Genomic DNA, 21,105 nt, shown 5'->3' with positions numbered 1-21,105 from the left:
TGAAGAGCACCATGATGCAAAATTAAGAACACGGAAGTCACCACTGCAAGGAGAACTACATGGAAATACACTAAAAAAGAAACAATAATAGCTACTATACAGGTAAGTAGCAATCATCCTGTCTCTCACTGGAGGTTGTTTTTTCTCTTTTAAATGACTGTTTCCTGAGTAACAAGAACAAGTCCAGATTCCGAACAAGTAGTAAAAGAGCTGTCGTTAGTATTTTCATTTAAACGAAAGTATTAGTGGACCTGCACACACACTTTGCTTCCATATTTCCACTAGCTGAATGAAACAGATAAACCTCCTGTACCAGTCTACTCAGTACGGATTGACTTCATCCAGTCTGACAAACAACGCTGGTATAGCCGGGCAGGCAAACACTATGCTGACACAAGAATGCAAATGGTTTAATAAGAGCATATTCTTGCTGTCACTTGAGGCAGTCAGTATCTCAAGTTCTGTGATGAACTTGCATGATTCTGACTAAACCAAAGGCCTGCTAAACAACATATTTTTTAAGAGTTTTCTGCAAACTTCCAGAAGCATATTCACAGAATCACAGAATAGTTAGGGTTGGACAGGACCTCTGGAGATCATGTGGTCCAAACCCTCCCTCCCCCCTGCCAGGTAGGGTATTCTCCCTTTCCATCACTGCCTCCCCAATGACCTGACTATGCAAAATAATGTGACATTTAATACAACTTGGCAGCGGGACAAGCATGGGTCAAAGAAGCTAGAGAGGAGAAGAAAAAACAAAAAAAAACAAAAAAGCACACCTAAAACAGAGCTGTCCAGAGTATCCTGAAAAGTATGGAGAAACTTTAAGAGGTTCCCTACAGTGAGGAAAAAGGACAATTCTTGATAAGTAATCTCTTGTCAGAGGAGTACTTCAACAGTGTTACTTTTTTCTGGATGGCCTGAAGGTCTCCAGTAAGATCCTGAAGTTGACCTGCGCTTTGGGTAAGAATGTTTTAGTTTACTTCTCCCTTGAAACAGGAATATCCTGCACCTTTCTCCCCAAAGGAGCACAAAAGTAGCTTGAAAATCTTCTCTCATCTCACTGACCACGACTGAACTCAAAAGGGTGTCTAGTCCTCTATGGTGGACTACTACATCTAATAGCTGGATCTTCCCAACCACTAGAACTACAGTAAACGCTGCCTAACAATTCATTGTTATGGAAAGCAAGAATTTCTGTAAGGGATCAACCTTCTTCAATAAGCATTATTTTCTTCTTGTCCAATTCTGTAAACTGTGCCTTGGAAATCTTATCTAAGCTTACCGATACATAGATCATATTAGCCACCAAGACTGAGAATAACTCTTACAACTGAACAGCTCCCACTCTTTTGGGGCCTTTCAGCCCGGGTCATCTTAAAAGCAACGCCACACCCACAAATCAAAAAGATGCAAAGATAATGCTGCCTCACACTGTATTCCTACTGCAGTATCTATTTTCAGGCCACTAATGACATGTCTTCAGCCCATACTGGCTAACAGTCTCCAAACCTCAGACACAAGAGATGTACACATGCTGATCCTATTCGTACTCTGCACAGACATCTATTACCCTGCAACCACATGCATTTCCTCCATGAATTCTGACCAGAGAGCTGATTACGCTTTGGTGCCACTCAGAATTCCTTACCTGTAAAGGGTTTCCATTATCAAAGCAAGAGGAAACCCTAAGGAACCTCACAAGGTGGGAAGAGAAGAGAGAAGAGAGAAGAGAGAAACAGGAAAGAACCTGCTTCTCCCCAACTTACTCATCACACAAACCTCTCACCTAAAGAACAAAGAAGTCCCTTCACTTGCAATCCCCCTGCATACCAAGCTATTCCAAACATGCAAATCACTGGGTGCTTCATATTAAGATTGCAGGGAAAAGCACAGAAAGTATATGCAATACAGAGGGGAGTTGCCAGAGTCATAGTGAGGTGCCGTGTTTCAGGCAGTCAGTCTCTCAAGGATACAACATGAAGACTGCAAAGAGGGACAGCAACACTTCCCTGTTTCTTTTTTTCTATGCAATGGCTCCTAATAGCAATGGGTCTCCCTATGAGCTAAGGAACAATCATAACCAATAGACCTGCGGAGTGCAGGAGAAACAGACCATCAGGAGGTGCTTTCCTCTTTCTGTGGACCTTCTGAGATCTTCAGTAGGGAAGAATCCCCCTACCTACAATCCTCCAAAACTTCAGGGCTCTCTGGCCCCTTCTATTCTTTGTAATAAAAATATGTTTGCTCACTGACAAGCTCCTTACTTTTAAGCAATCTCTCAAGGAAAAGGACTAGAGATTTACATATTTAGATTTGAAAACAGATGAGCTCGACCGTCCACTGTGAGATCTGTTGTTCCTCAGCTTTACTGCTCTAGAAACCAAAGCTAGCTTAGTCAAGTCTGTGTGAGCTACAGTGAAGACACACCCTTATATGGTTTACCACCTCATTCTAAAAAGAAAAAAAATACATTCAAAGATACCTTTTATGAAGTAGTTTCTAAAACTTGTACAGTAATTTCTTCCAAAACAAACATTTCCTATAATCTCTGATGATTATTATTTTTTAGTTTCATCATCCTTGTGTAGGACAACAAAAACAATCTTTAACATCTACCCTGATAACAAACTACTCTGTGACCTGAAAATTATGATTTCAATGGCTTACCAAAAAATCCCTAAGACTTCCTTGTCTGAAAAGCCTAGCAGTTGTCTGGTACATATTAAACACGATTCTCATACTGGATGATAATCCTGCTGAAAGTTATGGATTACGAAGTGAGCACCATCCTGCTCAAACAAGACAACAGTTCAGTTTTCAACCCCAAACCTTGGAAGAACTTCAAAAAACTATAGCTGCTTTCAATACCCTCACCCTCATGCAGCCAGGTTGCTATCATTTTGTCTTGAGAGTTGTGAGCTGGAGTATTAAATGATTAGTCAACTTTTCTGGAAGTTAAATACAACATATTCTCTAAAAGCAACAGTTGTTGGCTTTTAATTTAATAACTCTGCATATGGTTTAGAAGAGAAAAAACTCTAATTTGGTTTTCAACTAGGAAAGGACTAAGTTAATACAAAAGGGCTAAAAGAATTATTCACTTTCAAAATCCTGAACACACTAACATAATTACTTCAAATTTTAATTAATTTGCTCTTAAATTCTTCTCCAGTCTAGTTTTTCTCTTTCCACGTTTATCTCATCCCAAGAAAAGCCTATCTTACTTTGGCATTCATTTGGATCACTTCCAAAACTGAACCTTCACGTATTTTAGGTAACAATATACTGTTTCTTAGTCACATACTGACATTATCAAAAATATCAAGTAGATATATGTGGGACTGTTTTGTTTTAGGTCTGGGATGAAATTTGATGGAAATTCTACAAGCATTAAAATCTAAAGATACCCTTTCTATGTTAACTACATTGTTATGTTTATTCTGCAACTTCTGCATCAATTTTGTTTTCTGTTGAATACAGAATGACAGCTTTGACACTCAAATTTATAGCTAAATTTCAAGAGAATTTAAGGACAAATTCAAAGATTCCTTCCAGAAACAAATGCTAACTACTCAGGGCTACAAATTTAGGTAGAAGGAAACAGCTTAGAACAGCAGAAATACTGGACTGGCTATGTTATAGGATCCTAAGCCATATTACAAGGAACCAAGTTGCCTGAGTCAATACAGGAGGAAGACAACATGCAACAGTTCTATTGCAGCTTTCTCAATGTCACTCAGTTCTTACCTGAGAAACAGACGTCTGGAAGGCCATATAATGCTAACTATAAAAAGCTATTTAACTAACAAATGAAAAATATTTTCGCTTGGACCCATATCTAGATTTTCTAAAGAAACTAAATTCTAGGACACAAACGTCATACAGAGTCTTTCAAATCCATGGTTCTGACGTTTGTTGCTCAATTAAAAAAAGAATCTCTTCATAAATAGTTAAATGCTTACCACTTTTTCAACATCTACTTCCTCTTCACTTGGGAAGTCAGAAGCACCATCCAACATCTCATCAGCAGAATCATCAGTTTTTTCATCCTCCTCATCGTCATCATCCTCCTCCTCCTCCTCCTCTTCCATATCATCAACAGTAATATCAATAGTGGGCATATAACCCTTTTTGTGATGCTTGGGTTCTTGTGCCCTCTGTTCTGGCATCAGGAAGTCACCTTTATCAGATGTATCAGATTTGTTACCTGTATTGCTTTTATTTTCTAGGGCAGGTGCAATGCTAGATATTTTGCTCCAAGAACTGTTGGCATGTATTACAATATCTTTAACTGCTTTCATCTCTTCCTGACAATCAACAGCACCTTGTTCTTGGGAAGAGGTGTTACTGATTTCCTGTGTGGCTACATTTGTTTTGCCTTCCTCAGTATGTTCTGTCTGCTTTTCTCCTGAAGCATTATCCTGCTCTTTCGCAGAACTGATTTCAGACTTACTTCCTTTTTTCTCTCTTATGCTTTCTGCTTCTGTAGAGTCTTTGTACTCCTTCCTTTCCATTTGCAGCTGCACAGAAGCATCATCCTGATGTTCTCTTTTGTTCTGAGGTGGTTCAGTTCCTCTCTGGTCCTTCTCCTTGTTCTCTAGATGTGCATCTTGCTCTTTTTGACCCTGTGGCTGCCCAGAGTTTGCCTTGTCGCCCTCTTTGATCGGTGCCTGCACATCTCTCTCTTTTCCTCGTTTCTCTGAGTGTTCAGCACGTATTTGTTCCTTTCCACGGTTCTTCAGCTGTGCAGTTTCCTGATTCTCGAGACTCTGTGGACGTACACTATCTACATGAGCAACTAAAGGCTGATCTGATGATCCACAAATGGTTTCAGAGTTAGTTGAAACAGCCTCTACTACAGCTTCAGAATGGACAGAATCCTCTTTCTCCTCAGTGACCGCATTGTTTTGCTCATCGTTTGGCTTCTCACTGATGTACGAATGATCTGACGATACAACATCTGCAGAAATATCATGCTGAAGAGAGGAAACATCATCTGAATAACCCTCTAGCACCCTTGAATCCTTCTCCGCTGTCTCCAATGAAGCGGAATTTCTGTCAGGTGTGATTGCGCCAGATGCTGACTCTTCAACATTATTTGACTGATTTACTGACACCTCATTTTCTTCTGGTTTGCTATCTGACACTGTGACCTCTGACTCCACAACTTCAACCTCCTCTGAGCGTGAAGCCTTCCCATTCTCTTTCTGCTGAGTAGCACCTGAGTCATCTTTCTGGAATACATTCTTGGAATCTTTTTTCATCTGGAGAGATGCAAAATGGTGAAGAATGGAGTTTGGCACTGTCTTCTGTCCTGGGAGCTGAAGTAAAGCAAAACTACCAGACTGTAAAGGTATGAGACTAGCAGTAGTAGTTGGCTGACCACCTGAGCTACACGTTATTTTAGACTCAGAGCCTGTTTGATTTGCCATGCTGCTAGCAGCAGGAGGAGAGATCCTCAGAGTCAGAGTGCCTGCCTGAGAGACAAAGCTTGGTACTGAAGGAAGAACAGAAGATGCTTGAGTGGCCAGATTAGCTGTAGAGGAAAACTTTGGTCCCGCAGTTTGTGTGGCTGAATTTGTGGCAGGAGAAGTGGAAGACACAGAGGAAGTGGGAGACACAGGTGACTCGGAAGGTTTGGAAGGGGCAGGCAACCGAATTCCTACAACTGATCCTGTGAGAAAAATAAAATGCCAATTAATACTTCCTCAAATCAACCTTTCCTTTTAGTTCTAGTATTTGATGCTGTACTAGAAGTAGCCAGAGTTCTCAAGGATCACAATATAATCAGGTATTCAACCACAAGTTCTCATTGAATGATCTCGTACTGCATAAAGAAAGGTTTACCATTGAATTTTCACATGAAACACCCCTATAAAACACATAGGGTGGCTACTAGAACTGACAGAGATTTAATGGCAAGTTTCACTATTAAGAATTTTAATCAAAAAGGCATTGCATTTAGTTGAGGTTTCCCTCATTTTACTTTTCACTTTTTTCCCATTTATTGGAAAAAGGGAAAAGTGGATTTTCTCAAGCAAAGCAAAATAAAAATATGTTTAATTAAAAACCCTGTTTTTCAGAAAAAGAATTCCACAGAGAAGAACTACCACAAGATTATGTGATTATATCATGATCTTCTTCCACCTTAATGAGCTCTTGCACACATTCATTAGACCCCTGCTAGGAACTCCATTAAAACAAAGAGGAAAAATACAACCACTGGCAGCTAGTTTCTCCTAGAATAGCAAAAATGCAAAACTAGAAAGGAACGTTAATGCACTCTTTAACTGATTTACTACATCTCATGCTCAGACCTCAGCTAACGCACAGGAGTATTTTTCTGCAAGTGACCTGACCCATTACTCTTCTCCCCAGGCAGCTTTGTAAGCTACTGTTCTTGCTCTCACACCTCAATTTTCAATCCCATTCTGCCTCCATCTTTTCAAGATGCCTCTTTATAAGGAAGGGAACAGAAGAAAAATTCTGATGGAAAGTAAAAATGTATTTAAAATATGTTTTATTTATAAACATGTTTTATTTATAAATATGTACAACAGTACTCTCAATATGCATCCTACCTACATTGTGTCAGATGCCTACAAATTCTATCTCTTCCCCCATTTAACAGCAAAGGAACTTTTCTAATCCTGCCTTCACTATGAAAAAGAGAAATATCTGAGAAATCAAATACATTTTCCTCACACTGCAATGAGGAAAAAAACCAGCAATTTTATACTTCAGTTTAACATTTAATCTGAATATCTAGCATAAGAGCACTAACAAACATGTGAAACACAACAAGAATAAGCCAATACATCCAGCAAGGCACAGGTAACAGCTCTTTCGTTTTAAAAGAATATTCAACAAGAATTATATTTAAATCCTCAGATCTACCTAATTTCCTTTAAGTGATGACAAGACAGAGCATGTGGTTCCTTTGTCACACATAGGCCCTTTTACTTGCAGCACAAAACACCCAGATTTTGGCAACTTAGCTATTAACTGTACTTTCTGCATTTTAGACACATGGTGTTTAAGTTGCATTACATCTGAATAACTACACTTCATGTTCTTTAACTCCTCATACAGAACCAAATTACACTCCATTCAATTACTTTCAGGAGGGAAAACGAGCATCACAGAGACATCTATTGCATGACTTGTTCCTGAGTAACATGCTACACAGTCAAGACAAACTTTGAACTTTATACCTGGATTGCGGAACATTACTGGCTGCACATTGGGCTGGGCACCAGCAGCTCGAAACTGATGCAGTGGGACAAGCTGAATGATCTGTCCGTTAGGATGTCTGAACAGGTTCACACCACCAGGGCTCCTGAGAGGCTGAAGGACCATCCTCTGCCTCTGAGGAAGCTGCATGTTGTTTAACGGTCGCAAAGCAGGAGATGTCTGATGCACTGGAATCAACAACAATCGAGGTCCTACGCGTTTTTCTGCTCCAGGAGACATCTTCTGTGGAGTCTTACTTGTAGCTTGTGGAATAGCATCCTCTGAAAAATTTTAAAAGTTGTATAAAAATTAGTTTAAGAAACATCCTACGAATCAGACACTATCTGTAATAAGAACAAGTGCAAGCATTTTAGAAATAACTCGATCTCTTGAAAGCATGTTACATCAGTACCTTTTTATTCACAGAACATACACAGGATGAACCAGGCCAGTTACAGTTTTCCTTTCACTGTTCTGTCAACATTTCTCAGTCATGACCCAGAAGACTCGCATGTAAAGATGAGAGGGTAACTTCATGCCTATTTCTTGGATTCTGTACCAATACTGCAATTCTAGCAAACCCAGTGATAATTATGTTACACATTTCTATGGGCCAAAAAATGATTTGAGACTTCCAACTCATTTCATAGCAGTCACAGAACAGATAGCTACATTTTTTTCTTCTCTACTGGCTTAGGCTGGACTCAAACGAGCAACTTGGAAACTACGTTTCTTATCCTATTTTGGAAATAAGGTTGAGGGGAGCAAATCTGTGTTCAAATTGGGTTTTACAGTTGCAGATTTTATTCCAACTATGAAGGAGACAGGGGGAAAAAAAAAGTGTTTGCAGTAACAATTCAAAGTACCCAAGCCTTACCTGGTTTTGGATTCAGTGTAGGACTTGAATTAACTCCTGAGAGTATAATTGGAACAGAGCCAACAGAGGAAGTTGGTGTGGTCACTACAGACGTGGTTGTTGCAGTTGTTGTCAGTACAACTGTGGAAGTGGACGTTGTGGGAACAGGACGAGTAATTGTTGATGTTGTTACTACAGTTTTAGGGAATGATATGGTTGCTACTGGTGTAGCTATCCCAGTTGCTTTTGTTATGTTCACAGTGGCAGTAGGTGTTGTGGGTGAGGGAGCAGTACAGGTGTTAATTCCAGGTGTTGCAGGAGCACCTGTGACTGTAATTCCAGGAGGAGAGCTGGCAGGTTCACTAGCTCTTGTTTGGCTAGCAGTGGTCACAGTAGATACTGCCACACTGGTACTTTCTACAGTGATTGGAGAAGTGGTGGTGGCTGCAGTGACCCCAGGAGAGACAGTGCAGTGAACTGAAGATGGCCTTGAGGGAACCACAGGAGTAACAACCATTACTGGTGTAGGTCTGATACTGAACTTCTGCGGCCCTGACAGAGGCTGGGGTGTGCTCACTCCAGGAATCTTCTGCTGTAGGGCTCCGGCTTTATTCATCACAAATTGTGTGAACACACCACCAGGTGAGGGTCGTGCAGCTGCAAATAAAAACTTGCAGGTCAAAATTTTAATAGATTTCCTCTTTGCTTTTCATGAGGTGCTACAATACTCATTTCAGCAAGAATTTGGGGCCCTGTTTTCTTAAAGAGCACATTGTAATTAGATCAAAACTTTCACAGCAGTCCTGAACATGCCTTAAATTATTACATTATTAGAAGTATAGCTGTTATATCCCACTTCTATAGCTTTCTGTTGCACTTCTTCCTGGATATACAAAAGAATCAGGTCTTGGGGGGTTATGTTCTTTATTGTGGAACTACCAACAGCGAGTTAAAATTTCAGTACATGAAAACAAACAGCTAAGTGAGATAATGGGCTCATAAGATATTTTCTAAATCTCATATTCTTCCTGTAACAGCTTCTTTGTGTAGTCTTCCTCTTTCACTGCTTCTTGGTTTTCATGCCCCTGCTACTGTATCCACGTCACACAGCCACTTCGGGGGGGGGGGGGAAGGGGGAGAAAGCATTTGCCATGTCCCCTTCTCATTGCAATGACAATTGTGAAGCTGAGGACTGGATGGGACAAATTTAACCAACTGGAAGTAATCACTGTTGGGAAGCTCCTTCCCCTCATCCCTTGCTCACCAGGGATCAGAACACTGAATCTGCATCACTCCAGACCCCTACAGATGAGGGGTAGAACCTGGTTATATAGTACGACAGTGCAGAGCATTACTATTGGGCAAGCCCCACTTAAATATTCAAGTTATTCATATACATAGCATCTTTAACCCAGAAGGTGCCAAAACACTTGGCAAATCCGATATGCAACAATCACTTCACCCATCAATGAAATGCAGCCACCTCTTTAATACTGTGTAAACATATAATACAAGAAGTTTTATTACAGGAAGAGAAAGCAACACATTCCGTTTACACTGCAAGGAAAATTTAGGCCGAAAAACAACACAATTGACCAAAAGTTAAAGTTTTGCCAGGACACAGGTAACATCCTTTTCTCTTGCAAAGCTTCTTCAGATCTTATTATAGCATGGATGGGTGCTAGATTTTATAACTCATACAAAATGAAACATTCAAGAGCAATTTCTCCTCTTGCCATGCTGGGGTAACCGTTTCAGTACCAACTCAGATATGAGTACCACATGCGTCTTCTGATTTTTTTTATTTATTACTCTGGAGGGTTTCCTATTCAAGTGCTGACTAAGTCCAACCCTGTTTAGCTTGTGAAATCCAATGAGATTACAGGCTGGTGTGGTATTGGCTGCCCACCTGTTGTTTCCCTAATCCAGATTTGGATCATCTTGTCTTTCACTGTGTTGCTTCATGCATCTTTGCTGTTCTCATGAATTCCAATTACAAGCGCAATATCATCAGAAAAACAAACAGTGAAGAACCACAGATTAGAATCATCCTGTTACTTTTAACCCTCACCTTAACAACTTCTCAAAGTATGATGAAAAGCAATTAAAAATCATAGAAAATTCTCAAAACAAAAATCCAAGTTTAACATTCAGTGTATCTCCATCCACTCTTGTCTCTTGAAAATATGCTCTAGTAGTATTAATAAAATAACTAACAGTCAACATCTTTGAAGTCAAAATAAAACTTTCTGTTTTAGATAAAGAGGTTATTTATTGCAGAGGCAGTTTAGGTAGGCAACTCAGCCAAAGGCAGCATGCACTGTTGCACTGAAATCAACAGCAACGCTGTACACTCACTTTTTATTTCAGCTTCACGCAATTTAAAATACAGTAATAAGTTCCAACCTACCTATCTGTCTCTGTGCTGGGACATGAGCTTTCAGAGTCGTCACAGTGGGGGTTGAAGTAGTGCTGGTGGAAGATGTAGTTTTGGGAGTTGATGTTGTGGGGACCTGGACTGATGGTGTCCCGGAAGCAGCTGCTTTAGCATTGGATGCTACCTTGGAGATCACAGTACTGAGGGTTGAGATATCAAGTACTGTGGGTCGCAGCCTGCCTGTGATATAAGCAGCTAGCCGATTGGCGGGATGTAATGCCCCCATCTGTCCCAAAAGCAGTTTGGCCTGAGGATAACTTTTACCATTAACCTGAAAAAAGTGGAAAAGGGAAATTTTGTGAAGAAAAAAGAAAAAAAAAAAAAAAAAAAGCTAATTCACCACCTCTGGAGAGGTGTTTCATTCCACAGGACTTCCAAGTCTCCTAATTTCCTTTCTGCCCAAGGTAACTCAAAGCAACTGTATTATATCTTTATAACACTGAGATTTTAGATGCTACTCAGACTCTCGTACAGAACCAAAGAGTCCAAAGGAGCATCAGCAGTCACTGAACTTATGTGCTAGCTTCACTCTACTTATTTTTCTTGCCCTTCTACTTATGCTACATTCCTGACTAAAAATGATTTTTCAAATTTAAGGACAATTTTAGATAAAAGTCTCAAATCCAATGAACTTCTTGTATCACAGAAGAATAATTAATGCCATACACACTGGGACAAAACTCTAAAGAGCCTGTAAAAATGCTGTCAATTTTTTATCTGTACTGTCACTTGATATGGTAATTCAGGTACTATGGGTTGACTAACTTCAAATTCAGAGTTGTGGTTGTAACCAGCTGCCTGGGAGAGAGATAAAACAGCATCTTTCTACATGTCAGGCTTTAAACCTAGTAGTCAACAGACACTGGGAAGTTTTTCACTAATTTTTGGGGAATGTTACATTTTACTTTCAAGTTGTTTGATATTACCCTCTAAAAGTCAAACAAATATTTAACACGCTGTGCTGATTAAGTCAGTTTCCTATTTATTTAATACCCAGGGTCAGAAGTCACTCCTGAAAGTTTGTCCTGGACTCTTTTTATTTATCAACTATCAAAACCAGGAAATCTCTCCCCCTGTATTTTCCCCTCCATTAGGTTCTCTTTATGAGGGCACCATATCTGCAAAACGTCATGAAAACAAATTTTACTCTCATTTCCCAATTCACATGGCTTCCCTGGAAGCAGTGTTACTATAACTATAAATACCTTTGACTGAAAAAGCAGACATCTTCATCTTAACCCTACAGTTCCTACCATTAATTGATAATACCAAGTTGGCAGCGTGAAACTGCAGTGAAATGACTCATTTTAAACTCAAGATTATGAAGCCTCTTGATGACAAACATACATTCTGCAGAGAGGAGGCAGTCAGGCTATTAGTGAAGATTAGCAGTAAGCTATAACAAAAGGCAATTTAATGTCTACAATTTCCCTTTAAAGTTTTGTCCCAGTGTACACATTCTCGGGGGGGGGGGGGGGGGGGGAGAAAAGAAGACTCTGTGGCCTCCAACAGCCATTCATTTAAAAGTATTATCTGTCAATTGCATCTGCAGTAAGTTTTCCAAAGCAGCAGAAAGAACTTGAGAAAGATTCTGCACTTGGGCCACCAAGACCCAAATGACCAAGAAGACAATCTAAACTACCAGGCTTCAGATTTCCAATCAAATTTCCTGAGTGAATCTTAAAAGGGACAAGCTTATAGAAGAGGCAGGAATGCCTCCCAGATACAAAGAATCCTTGTGTGAATAGACAAAAGACTAGGTTAAAAAAAAAAAAAAGTGTTTATTTTTAAGGGCTTCTGGGATACCGGAAGAAACTGAATCTAATCGCCACAGTAAAGGCAGAGGGACCCACCTGAATCAAGCCTGAGGGACTCATATTAGCTTTGCGTTTGTAGGCGACCAGCTTTCCTGCAGGAGAAAGCCCTGTATAAAAAGGCAAGCCTTTACCCCCATGCAACTTCTCCTGTAGTTTGTCCAACGTGTCTGCCCGCAAGAACTTTAAATTTTCTGGGTTTTTGCATGATGGCACTCCACTATCAGGAGTCTCCAAGACAGGTATCTCAGGCTTCTCATCCTTGTCCTGGCAGGACGGCACTGAAATTTTCACTCTGGAGAAGTAGACAGGAGGGTTCTTCTCATCCCAGGCCTTGTGTTCTGAAGCCAATTCAATAATGAAGCTACCCACTTTGAGGGACTGTGGCATGTTACTGTTGATATGCTGTGATAAGATGGTCAAGATCTTATTGCGATCTTCCTCCCAGTTGCAGTCAGAGATAATCTCGATAAGTTTGGTTGGTCCACCTGGAGTGGTGTGATGAACATAGGAGGTGGAGGAAGAATCCCCCTCACTATGGGAAGACCACCAGCTTTTCTCTGAGAAAGAATTGAAATAGGTTTCTGCAATACTATGGCATTTTAATCACCTGGATATTTAAAACAGTTTTATTCTGCCCACCTCCACCCTTGTCTCAGCCGCACAGAACAAAAAGTAATGAAATCTGTTTAAAGCATCACTTCCCTTTGCAGAGCTTTAGAAGCAAACGAAAATTCACTGCAAAACTAAAGTAACTGTTTCTCACGGTTCATTCCCTACAGCCGTACCATCTCAGGTTGTATCCCATTGCATCTCACAAGCTAAACAAAGTTGGGCTGGTTCAGTACATTGGTGAAAGACCTCTAAGCAACACCAACATGCAGTAGAAAGCATCGCTGGTTATTCAACAGATGGCGCTTTTCCCTTGGAGTCAGAAAAGGACCAGTGTCCTATAACGGCATTAGGGGCAAACATGCTGCTAGCAGAACTGTCTTTTGCGGAAGATGTAAAATAGAAGCATGACCTTTTGTTGTCATTAGAGATCCAATAGCACTTTTTGCAAAACTGTAAGGATGTTGAGCCCTGTGTCCTGGTCAAGTTTTAATTTTGACCTACCAATTCATCAGCATTTTCAGCTAGTTGTATTATTTTTCCATTCCCATCCTTAAATGCAGAGTGCTGTTGTACACATTAAACAGTAAAAGATTTCAGCTTAAAAAGGTAGCTATATTTCATTAGTGGATGACACAATGCCTCTAGTTAATGTCTCATGTTAAAGTTCAGAACGTGATTCAGGGCACTTCAGACTGAAAGAGAACACAGATGTCTAGCCTACTTCTTTATAAACTAGAAACTCAAACCCAGTTTATATATGTGCGGCAAAAATTCAATTCAACCTTTCAACTTGAACTAAAGAATTCAATATCACACAACTCCAAACAAAGTACAGGCACTTCCTTGTCCTATACAATTCCAAGTGGAGAACACAAGGACCCAGCCTCACAGCATCATTTGGATATTTATTAATTCTTCAGTAACTAGAGAATAATGGTAAGAAAACAACAACAACAAAAAAACAAAACAACAAAAAACACACAAAATCAGCGACCTCCATTCCTTCTCAAGTGTCTTATTAGCACTCTTGAACACAAGTCTGCTGTGATAACATCTTTTATTGCTAATCAAGCTACTGTAAAAATGGTCATTTTAATCAGAGCAACAGTAGGTACCAGATATTTAGCCTGTTGTACCTCCCACATTACACATATAGAACTGCTTAAGAAATCAGGCAACTGCAAGTACATCATAAAATTTTTATTGACAATTGTAGTAACTCCCCCAGCAAATGGGCTTTTGTCATCAATATCTACTTTTTTTTTTTTAAACCAAACACATGGTACTATCAAGTGGTTGAAGTATACTGAAGACTCAGCTCTTACCTCCAGATTTATCTGTGTCTTTGTCCATCTCACAGGTTGCTTTCTCAGGAGGCTGAAGGTCCGATTCCTGCTCCTAGAGGAGGAAAGAACCATAAGAAAAAACATTCATCCTGCGTATCCTCTTCCAAACTAAATCACATCACAAAATAAACTAGTTCATCATACTATCACTCACAACCATAGAGCATATCTTAATTTTGCCAATAACACAATTTTCATCTCAGAACAGGTCTCTGAACAATAAACATTCCAGCCTTACACAATGATGCATTTGGGAGCCAGGAACTTCCAAGATAGGACAGTTTCAATCACGGTAACAAGTCAAGTTTACCAGAACTGCTAGGTGATTTAGGATCCGCAGTCCTACCACAATCAAATGCAAGTCGGACCCCCATGTCAGGTATGAGTTCCTGGAAAAAAAATTACTTCACATTTTCAATATTTCTGCCTACTATGTGATACAGGCTGGATGCTGTATGATTTCTTACCTTTATACTACAGCTCTTTGAATTGCATTGGTCTTTCTGTTGCTTCTTCTCCTCTCTCCTGCATTCATATGCTCGGACCCTTGCACAAGTCATCATACTTTCAAAGTACAAATAGACAGGATCCTTGTCCTCCTCTCGAATCTACCCCCCCCCAAAAAAAAAAAAAAGAGAGAGAAGTAAACCACTCCAATCTAGATGCACATTAAGAGTTATAAATTAGTTTTGCATTCTAACAGCACTTCAGCAGAAAATGTCAAAAAAGAAAGCTCCAGCATTTCAGCCTGAATCCTTCTTCTCAATATCATACCTCAGTCCACATCTGGGGGTGGGGAGGACACCCAAACCCTGTTTAAATACTCTTCTAAATGAGAGAAAATCCTGAGCATCAGGCATTATTTAGCTTTATCTAGTATGTGTTAAATGGCAACTCTGTTGAGCCTAGTTAAGTCTGAAGAAGTTTCTCTACTGCTGTTGACACCTTTGTTAGATAAAAGTGAAGGGAGAGGCAGAGGCAGACTTTTTCAATATTGGCAGCAAAGCCTCAAACAAGAACAGAAAAAGCCTCCAGAACTACCCTACACCTTGTGTATCCAAATTTGTTTGACAAGTCGTTCATTAATTGGGCTACTTTATGCAGCTAATAAGTTACACAAACATTATACAGGACCAGCAATCATTTTCAAAAAAATAACATATATTACTGCATTTTTTTTTTAAATGAAAGGCTCTTAGTGAATCACAATCACCTTTCATCATCTGTGTATTGCTAAGACTAAATTCTCAACACAAGACTGAAAGTTAAAGATTTAGACACAGTCAATCCATCCTAACTTATCAACATACCCATCCGCAGTAAGTCTTGGGCTTTCGTCTCAAATTTTTATCTAAAATGGGCTAGTACAGAAGGTTTTGGCAGTGTTTGTTTTAATTTTCAGTACAAAGAAAAAAAACCAATGCATCTCTTTTCCTTTCTTACCACTGGATTGGGTTTAGGAGTATACACTCTGCCTGGTTTCATTCCACTGGAAGTTCTATGCCTACTAGAAAGGGAGACTTCTGGGTTAGGCAATACCACAGGTTTAACTGGTTCAATAACAGATGGTGTTGGGATGTAAATTGGCTCTGGATCTATTTCACCTTCTACTTTCACCCACAGTGGACAATTTCTAATAGGTTGTTCTGGCTCTGAGTCACAGATAGCTGAAAAAAAGAGGAAAAATAAAAAGTTAACTTGTAAGTAGAAAAATAATCTAACACAGTAACAGAAATTTTATTTTGGGCCTAAAATCTAGCCATGTAGCAATCACTAGTTCACACTGCCAGAAAATACTACTGTTTATTTTACTTGGCTCAAATTCTAGCCAAAAGTGACTGGGATTTCTTCCACAAACAACAGGAAATGAAAATAAAAAGGATACTACACTAATCTTTGTTTCTCACTTGTACAGTGATAGCAAATAAGGAAAAATGCTACAGACTTTGTGATCTTCACTGATGCTATATACTTCAAAATGACAAAAAAAAAGACTTTGTATCACAGCTCTAAGGAAGAATTAATTTATTCTACAAGCTGCCTTGAGTTTAACACTAGGCAACACTGTTTCTGCTTTTAGATATTGCTAAAAATACTACTAGCAAGAAGCTGAAAATTTAAATTCATGGCCAAATTTTACCAATTTGTTTTTCTGAGCATACCTTAAGCCAGACCTGAAACTACTATAAATTACCACATTTCCACTGAAGTCAAACTTATGCAGCTATATACTGCAATTGAAAATACAGTTTTAAAGAAAGAACATTGCAAGCATGGCAGTGAAGAACACCAGCGGTGATAGCAGAGGTTTGGAAAGTTGAGTATGAGTTTAAATTACCTAAAATAAACTCTAGCTATTTGATCAAGATAAACAATTGAGTAGCACAAAAATGCTGACCAGATAGGTAAAAGTGTGATTTGCTGCTAGTCAGTTATACCATAGCAGATACTGCAGAGATCTCTTGGAACTTGCTCCCATTTCTGGATTTAGTAATGTGATTGCTATTATGTCCTAACAAAAATCCCTTGCAAAGATAGGTAATTTCTGCAAAGCTGTAAGAAATCACTGTTGCCCAGCAATACTCACTGTATTCCACCCTTTTTCTCTTCTTCTTATCTTTCTGCTTCTGTTCATCTTCTTCCCCATTACCCTCTTCTTCCACATCTTCATCGTCTTGCTGCTCTTCTTGTGTTCCATAGAACACAAGATTTCCACGCACAGCCTTTTTCAGTATTTTCTTGTGTTTTGATCCTCCCTTTACCAGTAACACTCTTCTCTTCAAGCAAGTACAACCAAACATACAGTCTGGCCTGCGGCAGTGGGTAGGCTGACGTTTCTCCAGTGCTAGACTGGCACAGATACAACCCAGTCGACAGAAATCATTATTGCAAGGAGGTGCTCGCCGTCTTATTATTTTATGGATAGGTTTGTTTTTGAGTGAAGCCTAAAAAGGTTTTAAAAAAATAAATATACACTTGAAATTTTAATGAGATGAAATTAATCATATACAAAATCTAATTATTTGAAGTTCATTCAGAACAATCCCTGCAACTACATAGTTTTAATGCGATAATTTGTCACCTATACTGAAAAAACAAACAGAGGAGAGTCTGCATTTTAAGTCTTCTGAGAGGCAGTTTGAGACATCTAAACAATCTGGGTAATAAACTGGCCGTGAAAACAGTGAAAAAGATTATCATATAACAATCAAGTTACATCACCAGGATTTCTTTGCAGTTGGTGCTATTGGAAAAAAAGTGACAAATAGTCAAGAAATGCAGTTGGTGAATAGAAACTGTATTAACTAGAATTTTTTTTGTGGTGAAAATTTGAGATTACTAACAATTAATGACTCTCATCAACTTTCAACACTGTATTTACAAAGTTCTCATAGGAGTTATAAACCCCTTCTTACTGGACAATACAAATGAAGGATCACCATCAAAAGCTCAACTGCACTGCCTCCGGGGCATCTAAGATGCTGGATAGATAAGGACAAACTGAAGCGAAACTGTATTAGTCTTCTTTTTTTCTCCTCTAAAGAGGGCAAGAAGAGTAAATAATGTTGCAAGGACACATGCTGCTAAGAGTTATTTTTTCCACATACTACACTACATCAGCAATTCCCAACTTTCACTGGCCAAAAGACCAGAACACAACGAAACATGCTTTGGTTTCTCCTTAACAGCTTCAGTCTTGTTTTATGCATCTGTAAGCAATATTAGAAAGTGCAAAGATGTGGAAAAGTAACAATACAAGAAGGAAACGAACTACTGCAGATTTACCTGAGCTGTGAGCAGAGTTGCCAGAGAGATGTCTGCTCGTTCTTCTGTAATATAGGTCCGTGGTTTCCCATCCCAGAGAGCACAGTCTTCCAAGTCCATTAACTTCACTTGAGATTTAGACAAACCTGGTGGACGAGCTGCTTGTTGCTGTTGTGGTGCATGGCGCAAACTAATCTGTTTTGGCAGTACGTTTTCATCTAGAGCTGGCACCATGAAATTATCCACTTGGTTAGTCAAACTGCTACTTGAGAGGGACTTAGCAGCCTTTTCCCCTGATGCTGAAAAATTGTGTTTCTGCTTTACAGAAAAAGGTGAAGGCAGTATAGGTTTGTAAGATGATTTTACTCTGTTTGAAGATGTCTGTCTGTTTTGAGTCTTTGTCTTTCTAGAGGTAGAGGACACAGAAACAGGCTTGAATGTATAAGATGTTGATGGAATTATGGTGGATTGCTTCTTTAGAACACTGTCTAGTGTTCGCACATAGCTAGTGCTCTTGGTGGGAAGCTGATATACCACAGGAGAAGCGGGAGTGCTAGAAGAGAACCCCATACTGGTTTCCATCAACTTCCCTTCATTTTCCAGGTACTCATCCAGCTTGTCACTACAGAAAGCTGAGCGATTCTTCAAGGAACCTTCTGAACTACCACCTAAAAACATACATAATTCAAGAACACTAACTCCTGGGAAAGCACACTGACAAGTAATAATTAAAAAACAGAAGTAAATAAATTTCTAGAAAATGTATACTTTTTTTAAAATATATAAACAATAGTATCATGACCCACTCTGAAACACAGCTAGATCTGAGCAACTGCTTTTGTGGAAATTTTACGTATATACTATGTTCACAAAAACTGTAGGTCTTCAACAGGCAGTGTTTCAACACAACTGGCTTTGATCATCCCAAACATCTAACCTACCTGCTATACCACAATACATCTGGAATACTCCAACATCATATTGTATTAAAGTGTGGAGGCTACAATATAAATATTTTTGCAAATTCAAAATAAGAAGAATATATTGATATATAAATATCTATTGCCAAATATCTATTTCCTCTGAGTCAGGATGAAGTAATCTAGTAAGCAAGGAATATCCTTTCTAATATGAGTTAAAAATGCACTGATTAAAAAAAAAAAAAAAATTACTGTAGTTCTTTGGAGCACCAGAACTCTGGAATTACCATACTTCCTCAAGTAAGCACAGCACTGAAGAAAAAAAACAAACAAAAAACCCCCAAAAGTTATTTCAGTGTTGTCTTTGACCTGCACTCATCCTTCTGTGTAAAACAGAATATATGTATTTTTACCTTACTCAGAGCAAATAACTGCAAGTTTCTCCCTTCCGCCCATAAGCCTTCTTTCTGGTCATGGAAACACTACCAATAAAGTCTTTATTCATTACAGTTTTAATATTTTAAAAAAAATCTCTTATTAAGACACACACAATAAGCAAACTGCAAGATCTATTGATAGGTCAAGAAAAGTATATTAGAAATATATACACTGCTCTCTTTTTTCTTTTACCTTCATTTCTAGAAGCACCATGAAGTTTTCCTCGCCAGCCTTTAATTTTGGTGAAATCATTTGTCTTTCCTGTCCTGGAAACAAAAGGAAATCCAGTATCTGGAAAAGAAGAAAGCTAGCCTCAGTTTATAAATCAAGCTTGATTTTAATCAATGTCTTTGCAAACTCCGCTTATTCCTGTTCAGAAGGATGAAAAGTACTAAACCAAAAGCCAGAATAAGGAGACTTTTTTTTTTTTTTAATAACAGAATAACTAGCAAAGCCTGGTTTCCTGTGCAGTTCTCTCATGTGCACTCTCATTTTCTATCCTCTACACAAGCTGCTTTCTCCTGTATTTTCAGTTTTATCCTCCTTCCCTTATCAATGGTGCAAACAGGTGGTTCCAAAACACAAATGGAAGGCTCAGCTATTTTGCAGGCCAAAAATGAACAGGAAAAAATATTGACCTCATGCTACAGCCTCCCTCAATAGAGAAAATAATTTGAATTTGTCCCCCTAATTCAGCCAATGACTTTTCCAAGACCTGTAGAAACTTCATCAAACACTCACTGTTCCGTCAAATTTGGCTGACTATGAATTAGGGGTATTGAAAGGGAATAAATCACAAAATGCAAACAAATGCCACTCTGTCAAATTATCCACCAGCTCTGGATGCTAAGTCGTATTGTAGGAATATAAACTAGGGCTCTGTGTGGCTGTTTTACATACTGGTAGGCTAGAAAAATTGAAATTTGACACTGAACTGACTGAGGTCTCCCAAACTGAATCTGCCTCTTCTGCAGTGAAAACAGAGCTGAGATACAAGCTCTGCCTCTTTACCAGCTCCCCAGAACAGCAGAAGGAGAAACACAGTGTGACAGGAATATTACAATAGGAGAAAGACACTGAAGGTAAGTACTCCTGTTCTTTGTACAAGAAACAAGTTTCTTATTAAAAACAGTACCTACCAACAGTATCAGAATCAAGGTCACATTATAATGGGAAATGCATTTGTTTGGATACTTAATAGGAAACAAAGCCAAAAAAAGCACAACTGGTCAACCAGTTTGTAATAAACAATTATCAGTGAACTAAAAGCCTCTTCCAGGATTTCTGATGACTGTTTTTCATTTTCTTAGCTTTTGGCTTTCAAGTTCACTATTCCTGCCCCAGTGAAAATGAACACTACCCATTATAACAGAGGGAAGATGTTTGCATATACGAAGATCCAGCTAAAACATTTTTTTCACTTTTGCACAACAAACTAAAAGGTTTCATTTAACTGAAACACAGACAATTCCATCTGAACATGAGGAAAAACTTTTTCACTGTGAGAGTGACAGAGCACTGGAACAGGTTGCCCAGAGAGGTTGTGGAGTCTCCTTCTCTGGAGATATTCAAAACGCGCCTGGATGCAATCCTGTACAATGTGCTCTAGGTGACCCTGCTTGAGCAGGGGGGTTGGACTAGATGATCTCCAGAGGTCCCTTCCAACCTCAGCGATTCT

General features: G+C 39.1%; 1 protein-coding gene across 9 annotated transcripts in view; it reads right to left on the bottom strand.

Annotated features, from left to right (window-relative positions):
* The window catches only part of MGA (MAX dimerization protein MGA), a 66,459-nt gene that overhangs the window by 21,027 nt on the left and 24,327 nt on the right, over positions 1-21,105 (bottom strand). For 6 of the 9 annotated variants that reach the window (XM_067296463.1, XM_067296469.1, XM_067296462.1 and 3 more), the window contains exons 7-17: positions 19,620-19,718; positions 18,091-18,737; positions 16,892-17,249; positions 15,748-15,971; positions 14,772-14,912; positions 14,284-14,356; positions 12,383-12,903; positions 10,503-10,800; positions 8,114-8,749; positions 7,218-7,517; positions 3,966-5,677 (exon numbers count right to left, since the gene is read on the bottom strand). In XM_067296463.1, the coding sequence (XP_067152564.1) occupies positions 3,966-5,677; positions 7,218-7,517; positions 8,114-8,749; positions 10,503-10,800; positions 12,383-12,903; positions 14,284-14,356; positions 14,772-14,912; positions 15,748-15,971; positions 16,892-17,249; positions 18,091-18,737; positions 19,620-19,718 (5,009 nt within the window). The remainder of the gene's footprint in view (positions 1-3,965; positions 5,678-7,217; positions 7,518-8,113; positions 8,750-10,502; positions 10,801-12,382; positions 12,904-14,283; positions 14,357-14,771; positions 14,913-15,747; positions 15,972-16,891; positions 17,250-18,090; positions 18,738-19,619; positions 19,719-21,105) is intronic. The other 3 variants (XM_067296467.1, XM_067296468.1, XM_067296470.1) reach the window with 3 other exon arrangements.

The sequence above is a fragment of the Apteryx mantelli genome, chromosome 4 (assembly GCF_036417845.1).
Source record: "Apteryx mantelli isolate bAptMan1 chromosome 4, bAptMan1.hap1, whole genome shotgun sequence".
Lineage (NCBI taxonomy): Eukaryota > Metazoa > Chordata > Aves > Apterygiformes > Apterygidae > Apteryx > Apteryx mantelli.
The sequence above is the reverse complement of the archived record's forward strand: the minus strand, read 5'-3'. Positions and strand labels throughout refer to the sequence as shown.